Source organism: Habropoda laboriosa, unplaced genomic scaffold (assembly GCF_001263275.1).
Source record: "Habropoda laboriosa isolate 0110345459 unplaced genomic scaffold, ASM126327v1 scaffold28, whole genome shotgun sequence".
Taxonomy (NCBI): Eukaryota; Metazoa; Arthropoda; class Insecta; order Hymenoptera; family Apidae; genus Habropoda; species Habropoda laboriosa.
Window position 1 is genome coordinate 213,532 of NW_017100174.1, and position 21,014 is coordinate 234,545.

At 43.6% G+C, this 21,014-nt stretch overlaps 1 protein-coding gene across 1 annotated transcript in view; it reads right to left on the reverse strand.

Moving 5' to 3' along the window:
* The window catches only part of LOC108578691, a 181,251-nt gene that overhangs the window by 5,408 nt on the left and 154,829 nt on the right, over positions 1-21,014 (reverse strand). The window contains 2 exon segments of the mRNA XM_017942069.1: positions 18,119-19,718; positions 20,357-21,014. The exon segment at positions 20,357-21,014 is cut by the window's right edge and continues 22 nt beyond it. Of these exon segments, the coding sequence (XP_017797558.1) occupies positions 18,119-19,718; positions 20,357-21,014 (2,258 nt within the window).

The following is a 21,014-nucleotide window of genomic DNA, read 5'->3' on the forward strand; positions in this document are numbered from 1 at the left end:
TTTAATCTTCGAATTTTCCGAGGATTAGCAGCTTTTTTCACAATTTTTCCATCGAAACCTACGTTTTTTTTTTACATCTGCATTGCACGCACTACATCCTCTATTTTTTCCATATTCGCGTTTCTAAATATTTCCCCTGTTTTTTAATACCTCGGTGGACTTTCCCAATCCACGCTTAAATGCAATTTCCACGAAGCTCGACTGATCAAATCACACAGAACATAAAACCATCAACTGACAGAATTCCGCTCGGATAAATAAAGAGACAGAGATCTCTCCTAGAATAAAATCCAAACGTGGCAAAGGTTATAATTGCAGATGGCCCACTTCCAAGAATTCACCGCATCCGAATTTATCCGCAGTCCAACGATATTTAGCGTTTCGTCCAAATTTGGCTAAGCGCAACGTAGAAATCTGTCTCAAGTGCCGATACATTGTTCCCAGAGATGCACACATACACACGCGCCTTCATTCTCATCTTCCTCTTGACACCAGTTGTTGGCTCCCACAATGTTCACGAAGCCTGATTATATAGCAAATAACTCTTTATTTGCAACACAGTTTGTTATGTAACAGTAATGCAATGTAACTGAGTTCTTAAATGTTAAACGTGTGCGAGTCCAATGTCCCGAGGTTCAAGATTCGTGTAATCGTTCGTACCATAGTTCAGATTCTATGTTTCACTAATGTGTTCTTACAACAATGTCCTTTTTGTCTATCACCCCAGTCCCTTTATACGGTTTTTGGTCCGTCCATTTGGGTCCCTTGACGGGGGTGAGATTTGGGTGGGGGGCCAAAACTCCCAATCAAGTTAGGGCCTTGGTCGACGCCCGACGCCAACCGCTCACCCTTAGGGAAGGGGTGTTCTGGGTGAGGTACGCGTCACCTGGGCTTATCAATGTGCCTCGGCTCGCGCGGGTTTATGATACGTCAATTGCTATTGAGATGCACGAAGAAACTCCAAATTCTCCGCTTTTACGAGAGGTTTGAAGCCCTCCTGACAGTAAGGAGTAATTAACGAACGAAAGCATTAAACGCGTATTCAAACCTTAATCTGAAAAATAGCAGAGTCGCGTCCGTATCGTAAACCTGGTCTAAACTTAAGTATCCTTAACACCCGTATACTTATTTTCTCGTTTCCGACGCAGACTGTTTTAATATACGTCTCAGACGGAGATACGTCTCAATCAATTTCTTCGCGGTGCCTCTCCATTCCGCCGAGTCGTCTCTCGGGAAATGCGAGGAGAGCTGCGAGTATACGGGAAGAGAGCTAAGAAGACGTGCCTCACTCGGTATACGAATAAGTGTCTCCGTTATTTGTATACGCGAGATGCGCCGCGGTACGGAACAGGCGACTTTCGAAACTTGTTATCGCGGGGATGAAGTTGGCGAATTTCTACGCGAGAACTTTTTCCATGAACGCTTCCCCCGGATGCTTTCTCTCCTCTGGGCATACGCGAACGAAGACGAAAACGTTTTGTTTTAATGGCCGAGAATGACGGCGTATGACGAGCACCAAGTGCGTGACGCGGTTTATTTTTCCTCGCGTGGGGGGACGTCTCGTTGATTAAATTCTGCATTGGGATGGGGTTGAGCGCTCTCGAGTGAAAGTAGATTTAGCGCGTCTGAATCAGACCGGTCTGTAGATAACGATATAGCGGGTAGGAGGAGAAATACTACCGGGAGTCGTGGATGTCGAATAAAAAAATACTTTTCAACTCTTCGAGGTTGGTGTAACGGAGCCCTTATAAGAAGATTTCGATCGAGAGAATTGTTTTCTTAAAAAAAAAAAAAAAAAAAAAAGCAAAGTTGGGTAGCATTTTTAGGTCACAGACCAACGTTTCTGTTTTCCTTTTCTGCTTCGATCTGTGAAAATTTTCACATTTTTTTGATTTCACAAAAATTATTCTCATGCTTTTGTCCAAGTGTGTCGTAACTTTTCTTGAAATAAAGAAATAATTATACATAATTTCGATCTAAATATATCAGAAGAGAAAAAATATTCTACATTCAACTCTGGTTATTCTAGTGTGAAAGAATCCATTTTGTATAGGATTGGATTACCGTGATTTAGCTAAATTTATGAAATCTCAATCATTTTTATATACCATACTGTACTCTGCGAATAAAAAGTAATTTCTTTCCCCTAGAATTGTCCATTCCACTCGTTAATACGCCTGAAACAACTTAATCCCCGCGCAAATTACAAACTGAATCTGCACGAACACTTTCTCCACCCATTCTACATTTCACTCCGACAAAAACGATTTGCCAGCATAGAATAGAAAATAAATAAACCAGAACGTTTCCACGGAATAGTACAAGAGTTCCATGCAACGGTAACATCGTCTGAGAGGGTGCGTCGGGAAAGGAAGAGACGGTCCGTCGTTGGAAACTTAGGGAAAGCCAGCCGCAGAAGTCTCGAGGGAAATTCTTCGTCACGGAGTAGTCACCGGAAATCTCGTTCGGTCGGTGTGTATATCGCCGGAAGCGGGGAGAAGAACTTTTAATTCCCCGTGAAAATCAGAACGTATGGCTGACGTGTCACGCGGAAAATCGAGCCTCCTTGAGAGAGCAAACCGCGACAAGTCGAACATGCGTCGACGATTCGTATTTATTGCGACCAAGGGGTGGAACTCGCCGCGGAGATTTACGACGACGAAGAATTTAGTACAGTGGGGACGTGGCGCGTCACACGGCCGCCTGGAAAGGATCGCCGGCGATTCCATCAAGTCTCGGTACGCCATTAAGGCGGAAGTGTGTCTGAACGCGGCGTCGGTGAAATCGTCGTGAAAAGGGGGGAGGTCCTCGTTGCTGGTGGAAGTGAGAAATTGTTACAGTTTCATCAGCCTCGATGAAAACGGTCGAACGACGCTTTTGGACGCCGAGTTAGGAGTTTGTTGCGTGAAACTGAAGCAGGAATCGAGGGAACTGATGGTGATGACAATATACTAATTGTAAATTTACGCGACGATAGTAATTTACAATTGTTGGTACTCGTTACCTGAAAAACTAACTTAGAAATATTAAAAAGAGTCGAGCGTGCAGTGGAACCTGAAAAATTTTATAGTGAACTGCCGGAAGGAATTAAGAATATTTGTGATATAATAGAATGACCCAAGAGTAAAATATTTAAAGGAAGATGAGCAAGGGATAAGGATTAAATTAGTAGATTTTAGATTTAAACAATTAAATGAATTATGGATTTTTGAAATAATGAAGATTATGTAATTGATTTGGATAAAAAGAATTATAAAGAATATATTCTTTTTAAGTGAGATAAATTTATGAATGGATTTACTCGTTTATCATGATTAGTAATTTATAATACATTTTTTGGTTTAGGTTGGGCATGGGCAGTAAGAACTGGCCAATTCAATGGATTCAGTCACGTAAATTAGCGACGATATAAATTTTTGAATAGATGATAATAGTTATTAATTAAATATGAAAGTACACTTGGTCTTCCCTAAGAATTTTTCGAAGAACCCTGACTCTCGACTCTCTTTCTAAGACTCCGACTCTTGACTCTCAACTCTTAACCATCCGCGCGCGCATTTTCCGCAACCATTTTTCGCATTCTCTCCCTTTCTATTCCTCTACCCCTTTCGCAGTACGCAGACATTCCTAAAAGCATTTAGCCACGTCCACCGAAAAAACCTCGTTCACACTATAATCTCACGCACTGAGAATCAGTCCAAGCACCCTTCTTTCACACCTCCATCGCTCTAATCTAACAACTACCACCGTGTTCCAAACATCGTCGAAAAATTTCTACCATTCTTATCGTGCACTCAAGTAACTATCCTGAAATCTCGAATTTGAACGCAGCGCTACAGTTTTATAAACGCGAAAGGAAAAGACGTCGATTCATCAGGAAGGAGAACGGAAGGAAAAGTTGGACGAAGTGGTGCTTCCTGAAAATATTTCACGAGTCAGTCGCACTCTGGAAAAATCTCCCCCAATGGAAGAAATCGAAGATTCAAGCAGATGTTGGAGAGCTTTACGCAAGACTTGTGATCGAAAATTGTGCTTCACGGTACGCTGAAAGTGTTCACCCCTAAATGCAGAGACACAAGAAACTTGTTACCCATGTTCGATGGATCAATTTTGTTTCCTTACTGTTCTTCTTGAAGATTTCATCGAATCTCCACTGTTTAGTAGATAATTTAGGAAAATATTCCTTGTTTTATCTTCGATAAACGTTTAAACTCGTAGTACACCTTTAACTAGTACGCCATTTTGTAAAGTCTCACGACAATGGTGGAGTGTCCGTACAGCAGAAGCCGCATACCTTGGTAAGTCCTCTGCTAACAGAATGTACGATACTACTATTTGCTTCGGTCATTAAGCAGTTCTCAGCAGTTCGAGCTTCGAGTAAAGGAGTAGCGTAATGTTTACGCGCCACCATTTGCTTCGCGGAACGTCTCTTGTCGGTGAAACTATCGAAGAATATTCCATTTCGTTAGAAAAACAAGTCGACCGTTTTCATTTAAATCTCCACTGCCCGAATTATTTGTTTTTAAATTTATTGTTTATCTGTCGATCGTTAGATACGTCTGCGATGCATACTAAATTGAGAGGAATTTTTGTCCGAGTACTCAAGTGAGACAATTTCATTCCGCTAATAAAGAAATGGTGAAATTTAGTACTGCAAATTTCAGGCAATATAAATTTTTACACGAGAGTAAATTTGAATTTCTATTGGCTTAACTTGTCTTAAAAAGTTCAATAAGTAGGTCGAAAAAAGTCGACAATAAAGATAGAAAACTCACAGAGCTGTTTCCGTGTTCCGTGTTTAAACTCCTACGTCTGTAAAAAGCATTGCTAAGAGCCAGAAACAGAAAACAGATGACAATGGGAACTAGCGTTGCAAGCGACGTCCAGGAAAAAGGAGAGAAAGCACGGAAAACGAAAAAGTGTGCTTAAATCCAGTTGCCAAATGTGAATTGATATTGTCCAAGTTCGAACGGAACCTTTCAACAATGCACAGCACTCGTAAAACAAAGCGGTTATACAAACTTTCCAAGCATAAGGGACTAACAATCTAAATAGAACAATTCCACCGTTTTATCTGTAAATAAATACAAAACGTTTCAATTGTTCTACATTTAACCCTTTACAATCGAGTGGCGACTGAGAAGCGACATCAAATAATCGTCACTTGGTAAATAATTACCTCCATAAATTTCTTTGCCACGATGAAATGGAGAATACACTGAATATTTAAATAAAATAGTATAATTTATTCCTACGTTACTTTGAAAAAATTTCAAAGATCCGATTTGCAACCTCTCCTGCAGCAAAATCACCTCCGAGTGCAAAGGGTTAATCTTAGATCTTTAAATTTCGAAACTTGCACAAATAGATATTACAAACCAGTCTAAATAAATAAATAACGTTTCTGAGACAGTGCCGTCATCAATCTCGGCGAATTTTCACGAATCTCCTCGTTTCTCAATCTCGTTCCTCGAATCCACAGAAACGCAACCTTGCCGTCACTCTAATCAATAACCTCGCGTACAAATCCTCGGAAATGTTGCGACTCACGGTGATATCGCAAGTTTGCCCATCATACGCGCGCCTCTTCACCATTCCGAATCTTTTCAACGGGCGCCACTTTCTCCCCCGGGCGGGAGAAAAGCTCGCGATGTGTCGAAACGTCCGAACAACAGATGCGGGATACCAACGCGGGGATAGACCTTAAGATCTTCGCCAACAGATGTTGCAGTTACACAACCCCGCCTCCTTCGATCTCCCCCCCGACTAGCTATAGCAGCCCTTATCGACGCGGTAACAAACACTTCGAGCCTGCTTCGAATGCCTGATACGGCTCGATCCTCATGAAATATGAACTACTGTGCTACGCACATACGACGCTCCTGCAATTTGCTCGAGGATCACCAAGTCGTTCGCGCCAGGATACGTATCGATACGCACGATCGAGTCTGGTTAAACGGTGAATCATCGTTTCACGTTTTATGTGATCGATTGAGAGATTCGAGGGGAATTAGCGTGGATAGGTGGCTTGTATTTTAATCAACTCCATCACTTTCTACTTTTTTTCTTTCTTTAGTGGTTCAGATAATCGGTAGATGTATTGGTGAGTGAATGATAAAAATAATAAATATATGTTAGTGATATTTACTCATTTTCACCATTTTTTTGAAAAATAATTCTAATAATTCTTAAATTCATGGCAGTTTTAATATTTACAATTAATCTTTGAAAGCCAAACTTCACTACTCGTTGCTCTATTTTCTTTCTCCAATCGAACAATCAGACAAATTGTTATTGCGCTTCATTTCAACAATTCCTTTGAAAATTAATTCTAATAATTCTTAAATCGATGGTAGTTTTATTATTTACAATTAATCTTTGAAAACCAATATGATTATTCGTTGTTTTTTTTTTTAATTTTGTCCTGGTTCTTCTCTAATATTTTTTCTAACGAATAATTCCTTAAAAATACCAATTGATTCCACTTTTCCATTTGAACTCCCTTTTGTATAACAGAAGGTCAATAAAAAGAGCTAGAAATTTTTCTTCCATCTCACAATACCACTTCAACAACTGCAGACAAATTACTCACTCACTACCGAAGTAAACACTAACTTCAATTAACTCCACCACTCTTTCTCGCACAAGGCATCCAGACATTCCTCTCTAAGCGTCGATTTAGCAAAAAAGTTCTCCGATAAACCAACCGTTTCATCTCTCCGTACCCTTCGTTTCCTCGGATTGTTAACATTTCCGCGAGTAAACTGTTCAAAGACGTATCCCGTCGTTCTGTCACAAATCCGATCTTCTCGTCGTCGTTTGAATCTCGCGACGAGCCTCGCCTATGAAGAGGCTTCTAACGAGTCAGGGTACTGTCGCAACATAGTCGCAACTATCAACACGAAGCATAGCTCGTAAATTAACACCGTGGCCATGCTCGTTTCTCGTCGATCTCGCCGGAAAACACTCGTCGCGAATTAATTGGACGGGGCCAAGTGTCAACGTCGAACTGTATTATTAAAAAAAGAAGGTATAAAAATGAAAAGAAGTAACAAAAAAAAAAAAAAAGGAAAACGATGAAAGAGAAACGTCAGGTAAGTTCTGGTGAAACGGAGCATCGATAAAACTGGGTTACCAACGAACAGGTTTACGTGGAACGAGCATTAGTCGAGCTGAACGTAAGGATTCGTGCCACTTAGGAATTTCGTCGACCGTGACAATTAGTGAGCAACGTTTAAACCACTCGTTAAAATCCGCTCGTCGTAGACGTGTATAGAGTGAACGACTGGGAATTAAAGCTAACACTGGACTTCGAGCAAGCAACATCGTTGGCCTCCTACCAAACGTTTAACGACAGTCGAATATACATACGAAAACGTAGCGAGGAGCACGCGGTGTTAGCGCAATTGGCGTCGAACGGAGGTAAACCGTACGTGACCGGTTTCCGTGACCAGACAGACGAAAATTGTATTTTTCTACCAGCACGGGGAATATGTCATCGGGAAACGGGAATCTAGTTAGGGGATCCGTTGAAATTTCGTTCGGTGAATTTTATTCGACCCGCGGCAACGCACAGTGTTTCAAAACGACCGTCTGACCGTGGAAAATAAAGAAATTTCATTATTTTCTGTTACTTAATTTTCGGTTTCTCAACCCTTCATTTAAGTTCCTAAATCTCTAAGGATTCTTGATTAGAATATTATTGTGGAAGCTGAGGAAAAATTTGCAAACCGGGGTCTATGATCATAATCAAGGCGCCATCTTGATTTTCTCGCTTTTATTGCTCCTTGTGGCGAACATGAGAGCCCTGATCCCACATATCTCTGAGGAACCGAGGAAAAATTTGCAAACCGAGGTCTATGATCATAATCAAGGCGCCATCTTGATTTTCTCGCTTTTATTGCTCCTTGTGGCGAACATGAGGGCCCTGATCCCACATATCTCTGAGGAACCGAGAAAAAATTTGCAAACCGAGGTCTATGATCATAATCAAGGCGCCATCTTGATTTTCTCGCTTTTATTGCTCCTTGTGGCGAACATGAAGGCCCTGATCCCACATATCTCTGAGGAACCGAGGAAAAATTTGCAAACCGAGGTCTATGATCATAATCAAGGCGCCATCTTAATTTTCTCGCATTTATTGCTCCTTGTGGCGAACATGAAGGCCCTATCCCACATATCTCTGAGGAACCGAGGAAAAATTTGCAAACCGAGGTCTATGATCATAATCAAGGCGCCATCTTGATTTCCTCACTGAAGGCCCCGAACCTACATTAAATATTTACCAATACAAATTTTTTAAACAGAGAGATATTTGCACTGAAATCTGTAATTCCTGCCGTTTTCAAAAATACTAGATTATGGTTCGCCATATAGTGGTAAAAATACCATTTAGCGTTAATGTTTCTTCTTTCGTTTTCACTCGGCAAACTCCGAGCGGAAATATTCGACGATCGTGATTGACGAGTTCTCATTATTCCGTCATATTTAACGTTATTGTCATTTCGTCCGATCGAACGCAGTTCGTGACGGGAGTTGGGAAAATATTCCGTGGATAAAATAACCACGTTTGTACAACGGTATGGTAAATTGTCGATGATGAGCGGAGGGTGACAAGGGTGTTTGGAAACAGGGTGAAATAACGAGAGTTTTAGGCGATGGTATCCGGTCTGATGGCTGTGATTTTTGGCCGGTTTGCAAACACGAACTTTTTATACCATTGGAATAAGTTAGATAGAATGATAGATGGAATTTTATTTCATGGAGCTTTGCGGTTCTGTATTAAAACAGAAGTATTTAGTAACTAGTAAACAGATTTACATTGCAAATATTGAGAATGAAATTAATTTTTCAAAAATACTCCTTTCGTTGTGATTCTACTAAAAATCGAAGCTTTATCATTTGTATCATAGTTTCTGCTCGAAGAAAGCAATATTACATAATTGCAATTGTAAGTTCCACAGTCTTCACGTGGTTCTAAGTATCAGCCACTTATCACACAGTGAATGTTCGCGAAATCCAACGAGGTACTTTGGACGACAACCAAAATGTAACTGTCCGATAAGGGAATTGCCAGAAAACATCGGTGAAGTATACGAACCGTAGTTCGATCCGACGTAAAATGCATTTCTTCGATAACATCGTAAAGTAGTAATAGGTATTCGAGGACAATTGCTACCTTGAATTTTATTATCTCGAGGAACGTATGTGCAGTTCAATTTGCATATAAAACAACATCTGAAATACCCGTCTTACCCGTTCGTTGCCAAACTTTAAACGGTTATAAAATTTGAATCACTACAAATCGCCGACGAAAAAACCGAATCGGTAAAAACAGTGTCATACGAAAACAACGAGATGCTATTTCACCGAAATAAAAAAAAAAAAAAGAAATAGCTACGCCTGTTGAAATAAAAATCGAAATATTCGTTTGAAACGCTTCGTTGACATTTTGTCCAAGTGAATTTCAAGCTCTGATGTTCCAACTGTCCCGGGGAAAAAAGTTATTCGATAACCATTGCAATTATACTATCTCCATGATGGCGGTTTTGGACGTACACCAAATGATTAAACGGCGCGCGGGCATGGTGCACGTTCCGCGAAATAGAAACGAAAGGTAAACCGAACTTGTTCCGCGGTACCGACAATAAAGCCGCTGTCTGTATACCGTATCGACTTGAAAACGGATACAGAAGGACTGTGCGAAAATACGGAAAAAGTTGCTTTCAATCCTGGTCTCCGCGGACCTGAAAGTCAACCCCTTTGAAACTCTCTCTCTCTCAAATTAGATCCGCGCTTGTTGCCTGAACTGGAGCGCGTAGCAAACGCTACGTAGAAAAACACTGACGTCTTTGCGCGGGAGGTGTAATTACTTTGCTCGCCCACGTATGTCACGTGAAACCACGAGGTGTTGACGTTAATTGGAAATTTAATATTTAAATGCAGGAGAAAAAAGAAAAATGAAGGAATGAAATAAATGGAAAAATATGCTGTTAATCCTTTGCATTCTACGCACTTTTTGATACGATTGACCGGCAATTTTAACACACTATTACAGCGAAAATTCTGGAAACGAAAAAGTTTGAAAAAGAAAAATTTATTTCTCTTGCTAATTTGCTTCATTTTCACATAAATCGAATTTGAATGGATTTATAGTGCATATTACGAATAACACCGGTAGAGAGTGAAGGGTTAACATTTTCTAATTCAACAAATCGCTACTTATAGTTGAAACAAAGTAGAGTACGGTACGATCTGTCGATAGATTTAGAAGAAAGAATCACCGAAAGGTGTATCAGCGTTATAGCCCTCCTGGAAATAGAAAAGAGATCGATAGCTCCTTTATCTAGCGATCCTCCGGGGTTGAACGTCACGCAGACACAAAAGAAACGGGGCTCTGGGTGGCGGGAGTAATTCAAATACGAGTAGCAAAAGTCTTCTTCCCCCTTTTCTCTAGCTGCTGAACTTTTTCTCCTGTACCTAGCCAAGCGAGAGAAGGGAGATACCGACCACTGTGCTTTTTTCCTTTTCCCATCTATTCCCCTTCCCTCTCTCTCTCTCTTTTCACCCTGTTAACGACCACCATGGCTGCCCGTTAAATGGTCCAGACGCGAGGATAGATCGACCTTGGTGGAGATTGCGAATATCAATTCTGCCGGCTCGTCGATGCTAAAATCACGGATTACATCGTTCGTGCAGCGAGATTTACAATGTCGTAACGGTTATCTACGGCTGTAATACCTGGAGAGCGCGATACCATAACGCAAATATATCCCGGAGGAGACGTATTTATTGATTAGATTATCGTGTCGCGAGGCGAAAGAAGAATCTTTCGGCAATATTGAGGCTGCGGAATATTTTTAACGCCAAGTGTAAAATGCTGATTTTTACGTAGCCGTGAATTTTATCGAATTACACGAAGAAACGTAAGAAACGATGTCCAATAATTTTGGTGTATTTATCGAGGGATCGTGATCTCGTGTAACTGTATTGGAGAAGAAAAATGGGCGCAGGTAAGAAAATACTGTCTTAGACAAAATGGAATCCCAATTATTTCAGCAGTCGCATAATTCGAATACTCCATCCATTCAGCTATGCGAAACGGTCGGATCCGTGAAGCCGTGAGGCCAGATTCCGGATACGGAAGCAGATATTAAGTTACGTAGACTGCGAAGTTTTCAGTTTAATTCAGACCTCGTTTCGACGTTCAAGAGCTGAACTTGACCTTCCGCCTCTTTCGCATAATGAGACACGGCGAGCTAAATAAAGCACACGCCGTACTTCACGTTCCATTAGAAGAATCGTTATGCAACTTAATAACCTTATGTAATCGTGACTTTCCAAGGTACAAGTTCATGGAACCTAACGTAAACCGAGAGTAGACCTGCGTGCAAGCGGAACTCCAATTAAGTGAAGCTTCGATATAATTTTCTAATCAAGGTCTAAGGTTTCACGAAGAAAATTGTCATTTTTACACGACACAGAATTTGCTATTAACGCAAATTTTAATCGAGTGGAACACGGGAAAACACGAAAATGTTCACCGTTGAAGTACGCTGCGTAGAAGATGCATAGGAGAATTGGACGAGTAACAATTTCAAACGCTTTCGTTCAGCTTTGTGGCATGGCGAACGTGTGTTATTGAAGTACGAGAATGTGACGTTTGAAAAAAAGCTAAAACGTAAACGGACCTGCCGTGCAATTACGACATCGTCACCTTGTACACGTGCCTGCACAAACGTCGTCCGTACGCGTACTGTGCACCACAGAGTTAGCCTCTGATACCTGAATATCAGAGGCTCGGGCAAGTGAAATTAGCGTTTCATGTTATCGATGCGTTTAACATCCTACCTTCTTTTTAATTACACCAGACATGCGAACAGGTAGTTAAAATTCTCTAATAAATGTTTTTGCTAGTCTGACACTTCTGGAGCTTCCGCAGCATCTGTCTGTCGCTATAATATTTAAAAACGAGACTTCAGATTTCAACGATTTCAGACTTTTTACTTTAAATTATAGAAATTGTTAAAATGCCTTTATCCAAGTGTACTGTGACTTTTGTTGAAATAAAGATCATTCTCTAATTTCAAAGTTCTTCAGGTACATGGTATACCTAAAATGTATACTGCATACAACTCGAATTTAATCATGAATTTTGTAACAACTAAGTGCTGGTCGTCCCTTAGAAGGACTCAGAGTGCCTCAGCTATTTAGCTCTATCAGACCTGGTTTCTACTCTCTATCGAAACACCACCAACCGAAGAATAAGCCAGGACGACACCCGACCATGCTTGAACCCCAATTTGGCGGTAAGGATTTTTGCTCTTGGACTTTTTCAATTTCTAGACGTTAGTAAGGATGGAACTAACGTCTGTGTGAAATTTCAGCCCGAAAAAACCAGCAGCACGGCTTCCAGAGACGGGTGAGGAGCGGTCACCCATCTCTTACGGACGCCGCTCAGTGCATCTTGACTTCGGTGATCGAACGGGAACCGGTAGACATGCACGGCTACGGCCGCTAATTGAATTTTGTAACAGAGATTCAATCACCATTTCAGTATTTTATTTAATTGACAACTTCACAAAAATATAAAGCAACCTATAAAAATTCACATATCGCCCGCGAAACTTGCGTAAACACAAAATCCCAGCTAAAAAAAAAGAAGTACCAGAATATCGCGATGCATAGATGCATATGCACCCAATCCAAAAAAAAGGAGAATATTCATGCAAGCAGAGAACGTACAAAGAAAACATTGGAAATTGCTTAACAACACCGCTAACCGAGCCTCCGTCAAAATATACCAAAACCAAGCGTCAAACTTCCGTCATCGATCACGCGTAAAACCACGAACGGAAGTCGTCGAACCTCTACCACCGATGAAACCATTCGTAACGCAACGATCGTTCATTGATCCAGTTCACGGAGCTATTTTTATCCGCTGGCAAAAAGTGCATCTTTGACAGGAGCCGCTTAACGAAAGGGTCGCCATTGACGTTTTACAAGGGTCGACGTTGGGTCGGAGGTGGAGAGATGCAACTAGGGCATAATATTTCCGATATTTCCAATATGTTTGCCCGGTATCTTCGTCACCAGCATCGCCGCCCGCGAATACGAAACACACCTGTCGCGGGTGTGCCTGCACTTCCGCCTCGAATGGAACACGCGCAACGATGCACGGGGACAAAGATATTGCGGTTCGGGGCCCGGGAGCAACCGTTCCACATTCGCGTCACTGCCACCCCACGCGAGCATTGTGGACACGCGGACGCGCGCGAGCGCAACCTCGGACGTTTTGTTCGGAAGCACAATGCGGAACCATGCTTCTTCCGGGTTAGTCGTCCGTCGCCGCGCGGCTGAAACACGGCAAAGGAGAAAGCGAAAGGGAACAAAACGAGCGCGAGCGGCGAGTCGAAAACCGTCCTTTTGGAAAATGTCCCCGCTTAATTTCAACGTGGGGCGATCCTACCCCTAGCCTCGCCGTTTAATGGACCGTGCGACGATTATGTTTTTAATTTCAAAGCGGATTTCAGTTTCGATCCCGTTTTCGGTTTCGTCTCGAAGGACACCTTTTGCTAGTTACTATGTGCGAATTCTTTTCGAGATTTCGAAGGTTGAATATTTTATGAAATTTTTTATTATAGGATCTTTGGAATGTTCAATTCGGGAGAGATTTAATTTGGAAATTTGAAAGGGTATTATTGTGTCACTTGGGACTATTGTGCCTGTATCGATGAATTTTTTGCCCCCTGAATTCTAATTGTCCCTGAAGAATGCGCATTGAAGGCAATTGCCACCGACAAACGTCATTATTCAATCTCGCGAAGCTGCATCGGAAAAGCTCCACCGAAATAACGCGAATTTTGGACCCACACGAAAACCGTATGCTCGCGCGAGTTCCTCGTTACTGTGCAGAATTTAACGCGTTGCTGTTTTCCAATTACTCCGCAGAAATGACGTAATAATTCCGCGAAGGTTATTGGCGCCGACAGTCGAGAGCCATCGTTGAACGAAGGCCAATTAAAGCGGCGCTGCGCCGTTAAAGCGAATCTAATATGTCGACAATATTCTCGATATTAATTTTCCTCTCGTTGGATTCGTTGTCGGCTTGTTTGCCCTCGCCTTCGATCGCTAATTCTCTCCTGGAAATTGCTGCCGCTGTTTTTTTCTTTCTTTTTTGCGCGCGCAATCGACGATCCATCAGCGCGAACTCATAAAAGCGAGGCCGGGACTAAAAACAAATACACCGATCGATCATTCGCGCCTAGAATTGCTCGGGCGGGATAAGTAATTGTCGGCAACTCGAGAAGACGGGGAAAAACCTGGAGATTTTCGGGAATCTGTTCTGGATCGCGCGATTCTCCCCCTTTTTTCCCCTCTTCAAAATGTAATTTACGGCTGCGAATCGACCGACATCCATCAACCGGGAAAAAATGACGGCTTCTCGATACCGTCGCAGCTGACTGCGATCAGGAGAATCGAGAACTCGTACGAGAATCCACGTGTACACGACTTGAGATACGACGAAATCGAACGTGGCTATGTTTTATGCATAAACAGGTCGGGAAAAATTGGAACAGTTATCGGGAAGGTTACAGATACAAAGTTCGAATTGTTGAAATTGTCTCTTTTTCCTCTCTCCTCTTTAATGATATGTAAAGATAGGAAGGTTTAGGTTGCACACGGTGGACACGTTCGTGGTTAAAACGAATCAGACCACGAAACACAACAAACGCGTTATCAAGAGCGGGCGATATGGAAAACAGCTCGTACAACATATACCGAAGCATCGATCAATTTTGGTTATCGCGGGACCGGAAACGATGTCTCGTCACTCGTGCGTTTGTATTTGTATTTATTCAAGCGAATCAGTCGATTTGTCCGTGTCTGTTATCGAAAGAAAGAACCGTGTCAAGCGGAATATCCTTTACAAATTCTGCGCTGTTAGAATTTCATTTCACCGTATACTTTTGCTAATTTCCTCGAGAAGATTCATCAATTCTAACCGAAGAATATCGGAAGATTAGATTTATCCAATCGCGAGACACGTTTCAATTTTTCACCAGCTATTGTGCCCTTCGCAGCAGAACGACGGAACAAAAACCACGAGGCATTAAAACCCGAGGAAATTCATCATCGTCACGTTTTTCCTCCTTTTGCTTGCAACTAACCCAGTGACCATTAATTTTCCAACAGCCGATGCTTTCAAGGGGCTCGATTTCGCGAACGTTCGCACCTTTATCGACAACTCGAGAACGGCGTTAAAAATAACCCTTTCATCCTGTCTTCGTGTATCCCGGCAACCATCGGTTGCCATACATCAACGGCCCAACTCCTGCATATCACTATAGCGCTGTTTACCGTCCCTCCCGATCGCTACGCGACGCAGATTTCGCCCGCGGGCATCGCGACGCCACCTTCAAGCTCGTCGCATTACACAGCTCTCGCAATTTCGAGTTCGCCGAGGGTAGGCTGCCGGTTGAAACTCCCATCGGAACGTGGTGTAGAACTTAGGGAGCTCGTGGATATGGCCCTGGTTGCAGAACGAGGGACCAGAAGCTTAATCGGCCGACTAATTCCGAACGCCTGCTGATGTAGCCCGCAAATCGCGGCCAGATTCAAGTATTAGGGGCGATCGGTGATCGATGACGCATAAATCTTCACGCAATACGACGTGGCAAATCCCCGGCTTCGGGTGTCTTTCTTCGATCGATGTCATTATAGAGGTATTAAGGTGTCGGTGATTAAGCTTCTGGATGATTGGTTTGTAGGTTCGGTTTAGCAGTATTCGATAATGATTCCTCGAGTCTCGTATCATGGCTCTGGAGTATTCGACAGTTCTCAGTGAAGATTTACCATTTTTACTATAATATGTGCCATTGCTCTTTTTCTGCTTAAAATTGTATCTGTTTAAATGCTCTGAGATGGGTGAGGAACGTCGTTACACTGTTTTCACCTCAATTTATTAAAGTACCAGTGTATGGTCGGCGTACAATTGGACCAGAAAATACAATCGTTTACTTTGCTAATTGTCCCGGCGGCAGCTGTAGCTGTGGTACGTCGCGATGGTCGGTAAAGGAAAAACTGTCCGGAGGTGTAGGCGTACTGGGTTTTTATATTGTTAGGACAGGGAGACAGGAGTAGCGATAGATAAAGGTAGAAGTGGAGAAAGTGGTGGAAACGGAACGTCCTCGTGCGAACCTGGATGCCACATGTGCGCTTCTTAGGCCACTCGAGGACGAAGGCAAGTCTTAACCCGGGGAGAGACAAAAGAATGGAAACCAAAATCTGAAGGAGTTGGAAAAGAGAACGTTCGCGTGGAAGAATAGAACGAGGTTCGGTAAGGGTTTGTTGACGACGTACCCGCCACAGCTCTATAGAGCCAAGCTAACGAATATCTATCGCAATTGCCGATTGTACGATACCAATTTGGTCCAATTAACCGGTTCGGTAAGGGTTTGTTGACGACGTACCCGCCACAGCTCTATCGAGCCAAGCTAACGAATATCTATCGCAATTGCCGATTGTACGATACCAATTTGGTCCAATTAACATCATAATGCTTCGTTCCCAAGGTCTGAATCTTTTAACCGAAATTTGAACCACTTTGCCAGTATTCGTCACGAAACCCCGATACAAAATTCCCCATTTTGCAGTTGCATCGATCCATTTTTTCGTGAAATATTCAGCCTGTCGAACGAGAGCTCCAAGAGCAAATCGCGGCATTAGATTCAGCGTTATGCATGCATCGTCGCATTACGCATCGCGTTATAGTAATCTATGTTTACACAGCAGCGAGCAGCGCATAACTGATTCGCCGTGACTGGGCAAATCTGGTTAATCCTTGCTGGATTTACTTCTCACCGTGACAAGTAGTCTATGCTGCCCGAAACTTTGAGTCTCTTTGCGGAAATACACAGCGAAACGTTGTATCGTTGCATGACTTTCCGCACAACGGAAAGTTCTCGAGAGGAATACACACGGGACAAGACGTTAATTAAAAGTTTCGAACTTCCGCCGGCCTCCGCGAAGAAGAAGCGTTCTTTTGTAGCAATGCTCCCCGATTGTAGAGATAAATTAACACAGAGAGAAATTGAGCAATTGAACTTTCAACGAACCCATACTATTCAGCATCGTTCCACAAGTTTAGTGTAGTGATTTGGTGGACAGTAAAATATCGGAAATGTACACTCGTGTTGCGTATATGTGCGTATCGAGGAGTATGCGTTGGCACGGTTAAATATTTAGCCTGTGAGAGGGATGCAGGCGCTAAGTGAAGCTTAACGATATTAGCCGCTGTCTGGAAGGTTCATAACGATCAGCATCAAATTACGGTGTCCCCTAACGTTGATAAGTACTTAGCTTACCTCGAGATGCCGAAAGTACGGTTTTTATCGTTTTAATGGCTAGACGCTCGATTAAAGAAGGGTGGACCTCCACTTTGGAGTCCCCTGCGTTGGACAGCGAACTTACCGAGCACACCCCTTTAACAGACACTTTAACACGTGTCATTCTTGTCGAGAAACAATTTTTTAATAACATCCAACACGTTCTTAAACGCTTTAAGAATTTCTAGCGAAACGTAATTCTAAGTATTCTCCGAGCGACGTGGGTGCCAACATTAAAATGTTAACACTTGTATGGAAATAATATTTTTAGAGAAATAGAACTGATAACGCAATCCACCGGTAAAGTTGTAGAGGTGTAAGTCGCATTTCCGAAAATTTTGACCTAAGTGTTGAAATGCAACCTACACATGCCAAAATGTTATAAAGACAAGTGAAGTAAGTTATAATTGAGACAGACTTTCTGGTAACATTGAATACGATACAGTATCAAATTTGATGTTGTGGAATTTCTTTTATAGAATAAGGATAAATGTTAACGATTGTTTTAAACACCCTGCATTACTATTCAAAAAAGAAAGTGATCCATCCTCTCGCTTCAACTCTAAACCCATTTCCCGACCATTTAGAAATTCCCTCGTATCTTAAACCCACTTACTCCTCCCACGTGCACTCGAAATTCAAGAAGAGTATCTCAGCGAAAAAGCTCGGCTGACCTTTACGAACCTCGCGCCCCGATAATCTCATAATACCGTGGTAAAAAAAGAACTCACCGAATAGAGCAGGCGCCTCGACGTCGCGCACAGAGAGACTGGAGGACGCCTGAGATCCGCTGGATTCCGTGCTCTGCATGCATCTGAGCCGCCGTCTGAGCTTGGGCATGTCGAACGGCAGGTCCCTCAAATCCACGCTGGTCGCGCTACCAGACGTGGTCGCGTCCTGTTGCATAAGCAATCGCCTCCTTCTAAGCTTCGGCATGTCAAAAGGTAGATCGGACAGTTCGGGCTCGTTGTCGACAAGATTGATGTTATCCAGCTGCGGCTTCAACAAGTGGAAGCCGAACGGCTTGCACTTGATCCCGGCCCGTGACTCGATCGAGATGCCGCTGTCTGATCCCTGGATCTCCGCATCGCCCGACGACGAGGATTGCAGGGCCAGATTAATCAGATTCTTGTTTTGCGGCGTACGCCTCTTCTTGAACGACGTGTCCATGGGAGAAGTGACGGAATTCGTGTTCGCGTTCCCGGTATTCGTGTTCGTGTTGTTCGACGTGGTCACGTTGTTCTCCGTGGTCACGTTCTCCTCCGGCGAGGCTTTCTGCGAGTTGTTGTTGCGATTGTTGTCCGAGGTCTCGGAAGCTGGCTCCTGAGAGGATTTGTCCGAGATGGGAGAGAGTATGTGCAGCTTGTTCGCGTGATGCGTCAAGAAACCGGTCATCGACGGTTGTTGATGATGATGGTAGCAGTTGGTGTTGCCGCTGTCGGAACTGTGAGAGCTCAGACTGGTACTGTGACGACTCTCCGAGCTGCTGGTAGATCTGTTCCCCTCGCTGGTGCTGCTTCTCAAGGACTCCATGCTACCACCGCTGCTACTGGTAGCCATGCTCTCCGTACTGGAGAAGCCAGGTCTGCGTCTACTGGTCCGCAATTTGAAGTCCGACAGGCCGACCACCCGACGTGGCCGCAGAAGATCGCTTTCCGCCTCGTGAGGCCTGCCCTTGAACTCCATGATCGGTTTGCTCTCGCGGATCAGGCTACGAGGTCGTTGCCTGTCCTCCCTCGGCCTGCCTTTGAACTCGAGAATCAGCTCCTTGTCGAAGCGTTGCCCCTGCGTGGATTCCACGTTGTCCTGGGCAAAACTCTTCGGTCTACTCTTGATCTCGAGGATACTGCCCTCGCTACTCTGCGGCGAGTCCTTCGCCCTCAACATAGACTTCACGGGCAATCTGAGGTCCTTGAGACGCGGATGGTCCGGCTGGGAAGGTAAATTTGGCGTGCTGCGTATGTTCAACAACAAGTGGTCACGATTGCCGTGGAACTTGGCGGGCAACGGTGCCGTGGATGGAGGCGACGGGGTGTATCCTCTGGCTGGTAGCCTCGGTGACCCGGTTTTCTCGTCGCTCGAGTTGATCTGGAGGGATTCGATGTCCTGGGACAGAGTAGAAATATTGTCTGATTGCTGCTGTTGCTGCTGCTGCTGTAGACGGCTCGGAATCGGTTTTGGGCGGAGAAGTACGACTTTACGTCGATCTTTGCTGCTGTTCTGGGACTGACATGCGTAAGGGACCTGCTGCGGTTGCGGCTGCGGTTGTTGCTTCGACGTGTCTGTCGATGAGCTCGTTCTGCTTACTGGTATCGTGCTGTTGCTTCTTATCTGCTTTGTCGAATAATTTTATTTTTGCTTTAGCTATGTAACAAGATGTATTTCTAAGGATTGAGCGTGTTTACGATGAAAGCGAATCGATAGGTTCGCTGAGTTAACTCTAATTGTCATCCTTTCGTGTACATTAAAAGTTACTTATACAATGTGGAAGATTTCATTAGGCCAGCGCATAATAGACGAATTATACGGTTCGACCGCAATTAAAGTCCAATTTGCGCTTGATAGCGGTAGATTCGTAGCTCACGTTCCGAAATTCCGTACCGTTTTAAGCTATATTGGACTTTAATTGCTTATGATTAAAAGCCACCGACCCGGGAACCCCGATACTGTGCCGAGCAGCGCGTGTGCGGGAAATAAATTGCAAACACAAATATTAATGTAGAAACAGTTGCGCCGCTTTGCTCCTTTGAATAAATCAAACGAATCTATGAAACAGCGATAAAATACGAAAAGGAAAAACTACCAGAAGCCCACTTCGTATCAACTTTAAAAAAATAAAAATAAAAACACTCGAAGTAGGTTAAACCTTTCAGAACGATGGATTCATTTAGAAAAGAACTACGAATACAACCAATAAACTCCACAAAGGGTTAATTAACGAACAAAGATAGAAAGACGAGACAATGTACCTGCGAATGCAACACAGGATGATTGGTAACCCGATCGAGATCATCGAGGTCGTCGTCAGAGCGATTGACCTTGCAGTCGAAGGCCGTCTCGTAGAGGTGACGTTGCCTGGCCATCTCTTCCTCGTCTTCCTCCACCTCCACGTCCTCCTCCTCCTCTTCCTCGCCTTCGTCCTCTCCCTCCACGTCGTCCTCGTCCTCGACGAGTATCGGCTGCGGATCTATCCTTCGTGTACGTCGTAGCTTGCGCACTTGGTGCCGCGTTAGCTGCGGCTGCCGTTGATCTAGCTCATCCTCCTCCTCTTCGCCGGACGCGACGCAAGTACAAACCGTGGTAGGCAGGTCATGGCTTAACAATCTATGAGGAGGCATGAGGGTGTGATCCCACTCGGTGATGATGCACGACGAGAGGATCTCGTTTCTGGCTTGGACAGCATGCTCGCTCCCCGACGTGGGGCTCACTAGATCCTGGCTTTGATAATGTTGTTGCGACTGTAACGGTTGCGGCACCTGCACCTGCTGTTGCTGCTGCGGCTGCTGCTGTTGTTGTTGTTGTTGTGGCTGTTGTTGCTGGTGCTGAGATGAATAGGAACCCCCATCACCTGCCAGAGAATTCCTTTTCGGTATACCGGGTGTCCTCGATCGCTCACCCGGTACGTCG